General features: G+C 43.0%; 1 protein-coding gene across 1 annotated transcript in view; it reads right to left on the bottom strand.

Moving 5' to 3' along the window:
• Nucleotides 1-1,207: 1,207 nt before the first annotated feature.
• Nucleotides 1,208-10,224, bottom strand: part of LOC147731129 (myosin-IIIb-like) — a 309,461-nt gene continuing 300,444 nt past the window's right edge. Inside the window, exon 7 of the mRNA XM_086954154.1 lies at nt 1,208-1,357. Coding sequence (XP_086810280.1) covers nt 1,208-1,357 — 150 coding nt within the window. The remainder of the gene's footprint in view (nt 1,358-10,224) is intronic.

Below are 10,224 nucleotides of genomic sequence, written 5' to 3'. Positions count from 1 at the left end.
ATAAGGCGGTGACGCGGGCCTGCAGGCAGCCTCATCTGCATATAAATAGACCTAATCAGAAATGCAAATTGCAATCAGGAGCAGTTTTAAAAAGCCTGCGATAATTGTGCCGATAATAAAAGGTCAGCCACTCGCATTGTTAGAGCGTTTAAAAGGCTTTCAGGCAGCCTGGTTCTGTGGACCTGCGCGTGAAATGTGGAAGAGATAAGCGCGCGCCAATCAGCAATCATTAGCCCAACATCTTGCCTCTTGCCTGCTGTGTATGATTCTGTGTCCTGCTATTTTTGTACATTCTATTTTGTAACATTTCTCTCATGTAACGTAACTGGTTCTATTGTACAGCGCTCTGACACCATCGGGTAAAGTCAGCGCTTCATAAAAATGCATAAATAAATTAATAAATAAATAAATAAAAGGCGCTTCCCAAAGCCGGTTTCATTGCTACTGCCGCCGCCAAAGTCATCACCACAGCTTAAGACCTCTATGTCTAAATCACATTAATCCAGAGTAAAAAAAAATAAACAGCATTACGCCAGAATACTCGGATAAGGAATACAACATATAGCGCATGGAATCCGTGGGCACACAGCACCGTTGTCGCGAAATCTCTCAAAATCGCACAACAGATAGGCATGTTTAAACGAATTTTGATGTCTTCACAAACGAAGATGATTGACGGACATTGTCCGCGCGGATGTTTTGAAGGCGCTTTTGTTAATATGTGCGCGCATTTTGAGGTGCCATGTTTCTGCCATGTTTTGGCACCATTCCCACTTCTTGGAAACATGCTTCCATTGCCAGACATTAGCAGGGGTGTCAGCAAAGCTTATGTGTTTGTCATTGAGCGTGCCTTCTTCAAGCAGTGCTTGCTGCGGGTTCTAAATGTGAGATATGATTATCATTGAAACTCTGGCAGCTCAGCCAACGCTACAAGAGTAATGGTAATATGCTATTTCATATGCATGGTATTCATCAATAATGATTTTTAGAGCCGAAAGCTATTAGCGCTTCATCATATTGCTGCGGACAGGACTGAAAGTCTAACTGAATAGGAATGGCAATACCACATCTTTGTCCAAAGCACTTTCAATTTGTTGTTATAGTACTTGCTCGGTTATAAATAAATCGTTAACTAAACGTGTTCTTTTTCTGGGGGTCGTCGCTTCGGCGCCAACATATCAGCGAATTGCGAGCGCCATCTAGTGTCCTACCTGGGAATTTTAAAGAGCGCTTTCACGGGATGCATGTCAGACAGCGGTGGATCTCCGTCAGCCAGTTCGATGGCCGTAATCCCCAGGGACCAGACGTCACAGCGAGCGTCATAGGAGTAGTCGTACTGCTGCTCACAGGCAATGACCTGTCAGACAAAACGGAGAGGGACAAAAACATATTAGCTTTCCTGTTAACCTATGGTACTTACAATCACGTGCGCATCAAGAAGACTTCATTCCAGCGCCTCGAGTTTTTTTATTCTTGATTTTTTTTTAAAATATGACCTCTACAAGATTCAACTCCATTCTGGCTCACTGAAATGGAATTTCACGTTATTCAAAAATTAAAAAGTAAAGGAGAGTTAGGTTGGGGAAAAATATGTTCATTACTCAGACTCCGGTTTTGTGCATTTCGGTTCAAACACGAAACCAATGTTGGTAAAATGTACATTTCCAAATCACAAATGGTGACAAATCGAATATATTCGTTATCACAAAATATTTTTGTAATGAACAGATGTTTGTCTCATTAATGTATACATTCTTGAAAACTGTTAGTACTCACAGCTAGAGCCAGCGGTAACTAAAAAAAACACTAATTTAATACGCACTGTAGTGAAATATCAGATTTACAGAGCTTTGAAGCGATTCGTAACATTGTTTGGTGAAAATACGATTTAACTTTCGACATAAAATACTGCTGCTCTGATACATTTCGGTGGTGCTGTTGCTGTTTAACATGCAGTTGACTATGAAGCGTAAATAATCGACCACTTTACAAAAATGTCAAACTATTTTCAGTGGGTGGGTTTAAAGGTCCTCAAAATGTTCTTCTATATTTGCTTTCGGTAGTGGCATGTGATACTCTTACGAGGTTTATGCAAAAAATTGGGAAAGCACCAAACTTGATTTATAAAAGGTGGGGTGCGAGGAAATGAATGGCCATCACTGGTTATATCGAGAGGAATGTAGCGCACCCTTACATTTAAACAGTTATTTAAGACATGGGTGAGGCGCTTGTATGACCAAAAGTACGTGAGTTTTTAAATTGGCGGTCTAACGGCCAGAGCTTCGACCTTGGAGCTTTTAAACTAGGTTCGAGTCTCGGCTCAACATCCTGTGATTCTGGGCAAATCGCTTCATCTCCCCGTGCCTACCAAAATGAAGGTTTCCTAGTGTAATGTAACTGGTGCTTGTGTAAGGCGCTCTAATAGCTGCGGGTCGAGTTAGCGCTATGTAGAACTGCAGATAGATAAGCGCCAGCGCGCCGTTTTTCTGCATTAGAAAGGGTAGGGCCGAGGTTATCACTTTAAACCTAGGGTGCAAGCGCTCGATGCTCGCGGAGTAGTTAGACTCACTACATTGATAGGGGGCAGCAGCCCCCAACCATTGTCCCGGCCAAGATTCAGGGTAATTCTTGGTTCGACCGCAGTGTGGCTCACTTTATCCATCCTACACTCTACTGCTATCAGCTAGCGCCTAGAATCGCCAGCCGCCAGAGCCCTTGCCAAATTCACATTCATTCCATCGACGCAGGCAGCCTCTGCAACGTAAATCGGGCTTCGCGAAGGGCTGCCTTTGGCCTTGCGAGTCAAGTCATTGACAGACATGGGTTTTCTTGGAAGTAAGTGGCGTCACAATTCTGGGTGTCACGCTCTCTACGGCTATAATGTAGTGCTAGCGCACAGGGGAAGGGTTCACCACGTGTTTTTTTTTTGCAATAGGACTGCTTAAGTGTTTCGTTTTCTTCGTTTAATGTATGTGCGACACCTGGTCGTGGCTGTGGAGTGTTAATCATTCGTCCTCGCTCTGGAGAGAAGGCGCCCCTTACACGGGACCCTGCGAGCTGCGCAGCCACATTGGCCGCCGGGGCTCGCGGAAGCATTTCATCGCTCCCCCTCCAACGGCAACACGCTTATATGGCAGGCGTCACGTCCGGTGATTTACAACATTAAAATGCCACGCTCTAGTGTTTCAACACAAAAGACCACACTGGCAAACAATGAATGTTAAAATGGGTAGCATTAAAAACGGCTGATTGCCCACAGGGTGATGACTATGATGAAACAGCCAGTCGATGAATCGCACGAAATCCTGTGGTCTCACCCTAACCCCATACAGGGCCGGACTGGAACCGAAACCGGCCCTGGCAAACTGCTCGGCCTGCTTCCCCTCCAGGGTGCCGCCGAGCTGTTTTCTAGAGTCGGTTTCGGCCGATTTTGTTACCGGGGGCCGATATTCATGCCCCGGTATCGAAAACGGCCCCCAGGGGCCCAAAACAGGTTCACTCTGGCGACCCACTGGTGAAATGCCCGTTACCCGCGCCGGCCAGTCCGGCCCCGACACCATAAATGAACAGGAAAAACTGCTGCTCGATGATTCGACGAAATATCTGCACGTGAATGTATAGTTCCATTCTGATTATACACGTGAACGGCGGCGACCAGCTCAGTTTATACGTCATAGTTTAAAAGCGCCCACCCGCGGGTTCCCACGCACATGGTCACTGAATGTGGCTATACCATGGTTCTCCCTAAAGAGAGAGGCTGGTTCTAACGGGACGTTAGTGCTGTGTAATGAACACGCGACCGCACGCGGGAGCTTCAATGAGTTTACAAGCTGCAGAAATAAAGGAAAGAAAAACTTCAAACCGCATGGTATCAAAAGTAGGGTTTACCATTTTAAGGAAACGACCAGAATATTAGTAGGAACGGCTCCGCTCTCCAAAGATTCAATTTTTAGCAATCCATGAAAGAGCATTTATAAATCAAAATTTTTCTTGCTTTCACTCTTTCCCAGACATGGACAGTAGCAATCTCGTCCCTCATTTGGTCACGTGACTTCTTCAGTGAGTTTTGAAGATTTTCGACTGTGTCGTAGTAGCTAAGAAGCATACTATTTCTACCTCTGAGTGTAACACTCACTTGTTCATTCTTCAGGGTGTTAGATGTCCTACATAAAACATGGCAGAGTTCTACGTAACACTTTGCCCTCAGACGCTATAGGTAAATAATCCTGGTCCCGATGATGACCCATAAACTGCCATGCCAGAGCGAAACATTTTTGACCTAACTCAAGTGATAACCTTGAAACTTGGGTACCAAATTGAGGAACTCATTCTGACATAACAATTTTGTGTGGATTTTGTAGATGGCGCCTATCAGAAAGCACAAGCTGTCTGGAGGCGAACTAATATATTTGAAGCTTAAGAACACACAGGGTCTTGCAGCCTACCTATTAGATATCACTGGTTGGCTTTCCTGTCACTCTTGTTTGCCTGCTTGTTGTTTGATGACTTTGTTGTCACTCCTATATTTGTAACTCCCATGGAACATAACCTCTTTACTATCTCTTTTTAAGCAATCCATGAGAGTGCATGTGTTTTCCAGCTGTCTCCCTCGTGTGCTTCTCTTCCCTATCATTATCTCTGCCCATGTGCATCTCCCCCCACTGGCACGAGCGTTGCTCTCTCTCGCCCATGTGTTTCTTCCCACGGATCTCCATGCTGCTGTCTCCCTCTCTTCTCCCATACCTACCTGTCATTTTGCTACACCCCTTCCCCAACTCAATCCCGCAACCTGCTAATCCATTATTTTCTGCTTATAAAAGCATTTTTGTGCAACATTTTAAAACAGCATTTTCACACTACCTTTTTTTAATTTACCGATCCAGTTCAGATCAGTATAAAAAAAGTGTCCTTTTGTAGGCGTGACATGCGCGTTGAACACAAGTGCACCTTCAAAATGACCTAGAGGCTGCATCATTGCATTTTTTTAGCCATGCTGCAAGGCAGCCACAATGCTATACAGTATGGGTAAAAAATATTAGCAAAGGCACTAGCTCATTTATAGGTGAGAAGTGAACCATTGGATTTGCCAATGCTTGTTGTCATTTGAAAGCATTCTTGACACTTTTTCTTCCATTAAAGGACTCAAGTGTGTTTATTCTAGTTCTATGCACCACTCGTACTGTGTGTTTCTTACCTCGTTGTCTCAGATACTGCTCAAGTCACACTGTATCTGATTTTTAAGAGCAAAATCTTGATTAATACACGTTTTAAAAAATGTCTACAATGTAACTCTTTTGAAGGAAAATCCATTTTTTCCCGCTGCATTATAGATAAATATTAGTGCGTTGATGGGAGGTGTTCATAGGTCTACAAAGGAATAAGTAAGAAACTGCGGAGAGGACTGCCTCAAAATAATGGAAAAGTAGAACCAGCAATGCTAAAAGCCTCATGCATTTGAAAGACTTGACCATAAACTTCCAGTGTTAGTATACAATTAAGACCGAGGTGATGCTTTCGGAGGCTGTACCAACTTCATTGAAGTAATTTCTTTCATTCAGGTTACCTAGGTGACCACATTGGTATGGCCATTGTGATTTATGAGGGCAATCACGGCTCTTTACACTCATCTGCTTGATGTCAACATGCCTTTGTCCCACTTAGACCCAGAGGTCAAAGATGGCGCCCTCCCTGGAATGCTAATCACGAGAGATGATATTAGGAAGGTGAGAGAAAGGGGCGAGGATGCTCATGAGAGTCTTACAGCATCTTGTCAAGTCAGTATTCTAGAAAATTAAGAGGTCCTAGCTATGAAAGCATCATTGGAGTAACAGTGAAGACAAAAGGCAATGCTATTGGTTAAAATGTTAATGCCATGCTGATGTTGTTCCGCCTGGTGGCCCTGAAAGAACCTGTACCTAGCAGACGCCCCACAGATCCTGAGGAATCGCTTGAATTCCCCTACAATGCAGAACCCAGAAGATCGAAGGGCCATGCATGGTAATTTAAGGAGTGCCTACACGGGAATTCCGTGAGTTTGTATGTTTATATTGTCTATCTCCACAGAGTGGTTACGCCTTAGGGTGCGCATACCACTGTGGGATAGCCTATGGTCCTGATGAATGCTGAGCGTAATTAGCTCATTATAGCAGAAACATGTCGACCACGATGTTTATAAATGGACACTCTGGTTCAAATTGACTCAACCAGTAGTTGTCCGTTTGCACTTCGTTTTTTATTGAAGGTCAGCTATCCCTTTTTTAAATATGTATAGGGAATAGCTGTATCTTCTTTTAACTCACTTCATTCACACATGGGCACTAATTCACAAGCTCCTAAAAAACGAACCCAATGATGAAGCTAGTCACCGACTATATTGGTGCATGAGGGTTCAATTTTAACTCACAGTCTTCTCACTTACTCCTCCCGTCCCCTCTTTTGGTTTTGGGTTATAAGGTAATTCACTTTTACCCAGGTTTATGTGACACCTGGTTTTTGTCACTCTTCCGTTGTTTGAAATAGTTTACCAAAGGGGCACAAGAGTGACTGTCTGGCCCTTTCTCTCCTGTTGTTTGACTATAATAGAAAAAGACCAGCTTTTGGGCAGGGGGGACAGCGTCCACCCGTTAAAATAAGTTGGGGGGATGCCGTCCACCCTCGTGGTACCCCGACTCGAGCCCTGCCTTTTGTCACCCCAGGGAAGTAATCCTGAAGATTAGCATAGTCCTCAGAGTGCATGTGTGACAGGGCTCAGGGAATCCTGGAGTATACAGGGTTTTTGGTGGGGATACATGTCTGGCTGCAGTATTCTCACCTCAGCACTGTATTATAATTGTTAGGTGGGAATCAGCCCCTTGGTGGTTAGAGACTAATGCCTCCCTCAAACCAAGTTGGCATAGGGACCGCGATGCTTTGAGCGCAATCTATATAAAATAAAAAAAGCACTCAACACCATCCTCAGAGCTCTTCAGATTAGCATTGCTAGAGATGCTCTAAGCTTCCCCTACAAACCTGTCAATGGGAGAATGAGCAGTGAGTGGCCTAAATAGATGGAAAAGAGAGCTGTTGGGTGTGATTAATATCGCCCGTTAATGCTACAAATAAAAAAACACTCTCTAAATCTATATATTTCAATGGGTCTTCAATTTCTACTTATATGTTATTAGTGAAGGCCCCACTCGTATGCCAAAATCCACTTAGCCAATTTGTAGAATTCAGTATATGGACACGGTTCTTCTGGGCTGTGAGACAGCACAGCTCCATTGCACGTTATCTTTTTTTATAAAAAATCTGAGAACTACCCTTCCACCATCAACAAGGCTATTTTGACAATCTGCAGCCCTCTTGTGGTCTCTTGTTGTGGTGCTGCAAGGCACCAGCCATAGTTGCATTAAAGAGACAGAACAAGTATTCATTAAGCCAGTGGTTCCCAAACTGTGCGCCGCGGCACCCCGGTGCGCCACCAAAAACAGACAAGGGCACCACAGTCACATCTGCTGAGAAGAATCCATGAGTAATTCCGTCGGCTGCTGGTATGTAGGCCGGGTGCACTGCACCTGGCGCCTACTAGGTGGTGCACTTGCTCATCCAATCCAGCTTGTTTCTTTCCATTTTGGGACTCGTAGTCCTGAATTTATAGTCTCAAACAAAACTACAAGCACCATAATGCAAAGAAAAGCCTGTGCTGGAAAAATGACTTGCGCATGGATCTGGGAAACCCAAGAGCTCCGTTAGAGCTTGGATTCTTGGTAAATCACTTAATCACCATGTGCCTACAAAAAAAAAAAATGTGTCTTTGTGCAATGTAACTGAAGCTCGTGTAAAGCGCTCCAATACCTTTGGGTCAATTTTGTGCTATATAAAACTGCCCCAAAAAAATATACAGACCATGAACGTTTTAATTTTGACTGCCATTCTAAGGTTGATTAAATTGATTCCACTGTGTAGTAGTAAGTAAACCATTCTTAATGAGTGCCAAAAATAAATCTGATTAATAATTATGTGATAGATAAATGGTTGAGTGTATATTTGTTTACATACATACAACGATGGCAAGCAGAGAAGGGTTTAAATCCCCCCTTACTTCCTCCTACCCGCCAAAAAAAAGAAACATAAAGGCGATCCATAGCCAATGGCCAATATGCCAAGGGAGCCACAGGTCAGAAAAGTTTGGGAACCACTGCGTTAAGCCATTCAGCTTGACTTTGGTAGCCAACAAAGCATGGCTCTGTTCCCAGAAACACACTTATGAAGAGAAGGGAATACGAGTGCAGAGAGAGCAGAGAGGTGGAGTAGGGTGCATTTCTGAAAAGTTGTTCTACATTCTGATAGATAATTGTGAGAAGTTGTGAACATTAAATACATGTGAAGGGGCAAGCATCTTTAAGAACACATTTTCTTTAATAGTTTTATATAGCAGAGCTGTCCCATATAGTTTTACAGCTCTTTATACCCTAACAACAATATACAATGGTCTAAGAAAAAACTAGAACATAGTTGTCAGGAGACTGGGGTTCACCTGTCTTGGAGGGAAGCACATGAGTGAAGTAGACAACTATATCCTATCTGCTAGCAGAACATTGTTAGTAAACAAGAAGAAAGAATGGAGTGAAACAGAGAATGAAAGAAGACGATGAATAGCTCCGCATTCAGATCAGGGTAGGGGAGTGTCCACCATATTAGGTGGATCACTGTCAGAATGTGGGAACCAAAAATATCGTTTGAACAGAATATCATGTTAAAAGTATTGAGGACCAAAATATCGAGAATGTAAGTGCAAATAGGTAAGTATAGATTTACTATTCCTAACTCCTCATCTACGTACCTTGAATATATATATATATATCATCAAGGTACATTTAGGTGGAGTTCTTTATAGTAAAACTTTACTTACCTCTAGAAACGTACCTTCACAATATTTTTGTCCCCGATACACTTGACACAATATTTTATTCCACTATATTTTTGGTTCTGATGTGCTGTGTAAACACCTATTAGATTAAGGTTACTAGAGACTAGCTCAGTTAGAGTTTGAATAAGGGATTTTTCAGTCCCTTTCTGAATGACATCAATATGGGCTGGTTCTTAACCGTCTGGCTAACTAGTTCAGTATACTAGTTACTGCATCAGTGAACGACTGTTCCAAGGTTTGGGATATGCTGAATGTAGGAGTTTCTAGCTGAAAAGAATATTTACTTCTTGAGGACAATTTTCCCCAGATATTGTCAGTAAGTTGGTCTGATACAGCGGTTTGTTCAGCTAGATGGCCCTATAAAATCTATAACACTGGTACATAAATATACGAAGGGAAAATGCTATAATCACAGGCAGAAATGCTGCTAAAACCTCACAGCTACGATGTGTGCAGTGCTTAATTTGAGTCGGTGGTTGCCGGTGCTCAGCACCAGCACTAAATCATCAACAGCGGAGCTTTTCATAAGCACCAGTTAAGGAAACATTCATTTTTGGTAGACACAGGGAGATTAAATGATTTGCCAACAATCACAGGATGTTGAACCGCTGCCAAGACTCGAACCTGCTTCCTCAGCTCCCAAGTCGGCAGCTCTGGTCATTACGCCACACCAGCTACCCACTTTCATTGTAAGTACTTGGTTCTGTTTTAGGCGGCTCCAACAGGAGAAATAGACTTGTGCAAGCAGCTGCCTGACGAGAGCCCCAGCACTTATTGTTTTTTGCAAATTAACCACTGGATGTGGGTAAGGAAGATGCTCGATTATCAGTTAATACGCACCGATTGGCTGCGTATCAGTAGAGGTGGGAAAGTCACTGAAAGCTTGAGAAAGACTCGAGCCAGACACTTGGTTCGGGCTCAGCTCGAAGTTCTCCTGGACCATCCAGCCCAAAATGAGCCAAACTTTCGTATGGCTTATGCCATCGCATCCTCTAGCCTCATGTGCTATGAATTATAAACAAAGCATAAACCTCTGATGAGAGAAAGAGATACCCCTCTAGTGGCTGAATTGCATAATGTGAAACTGGAAAACTTAGGATCAGTCCTGGTTTCTCCGCTCGTTATCGTAGATTGGGGGGCAGGAATGTTTTTTAAGGTCATGGATAATAAGTATCATTTTTAATAAATAGTTCTCAAAGCAGTGATATATTATGATGCATTGAGATGAAATGCTTTCTTATGCTAAAGAAGTATACTTTTTTTGAATTTTGAAGAGACTTTATATTTTTACATGATATTTGTTGCATGATTTATAT

The sequence above is a fragment of the Lissotriton vulgaris genome, chromosome 2_1 (assembly GCF_964263255.1).
Source record: "Lissotriton vulgaris chromosome 2_1, aLisVul1.2, whole genome shotgun sequence".
NCBI lineage: Eukaryota > Metazoa > Chordata > Amphibia > Caudata > Salamandridae > Lissotriton > Lissotriton vulgaris.
Note: the sequence above shows the minus strand (reverse complement) of the source record. Positions and strands in the feature narration are given on the sequence as shown.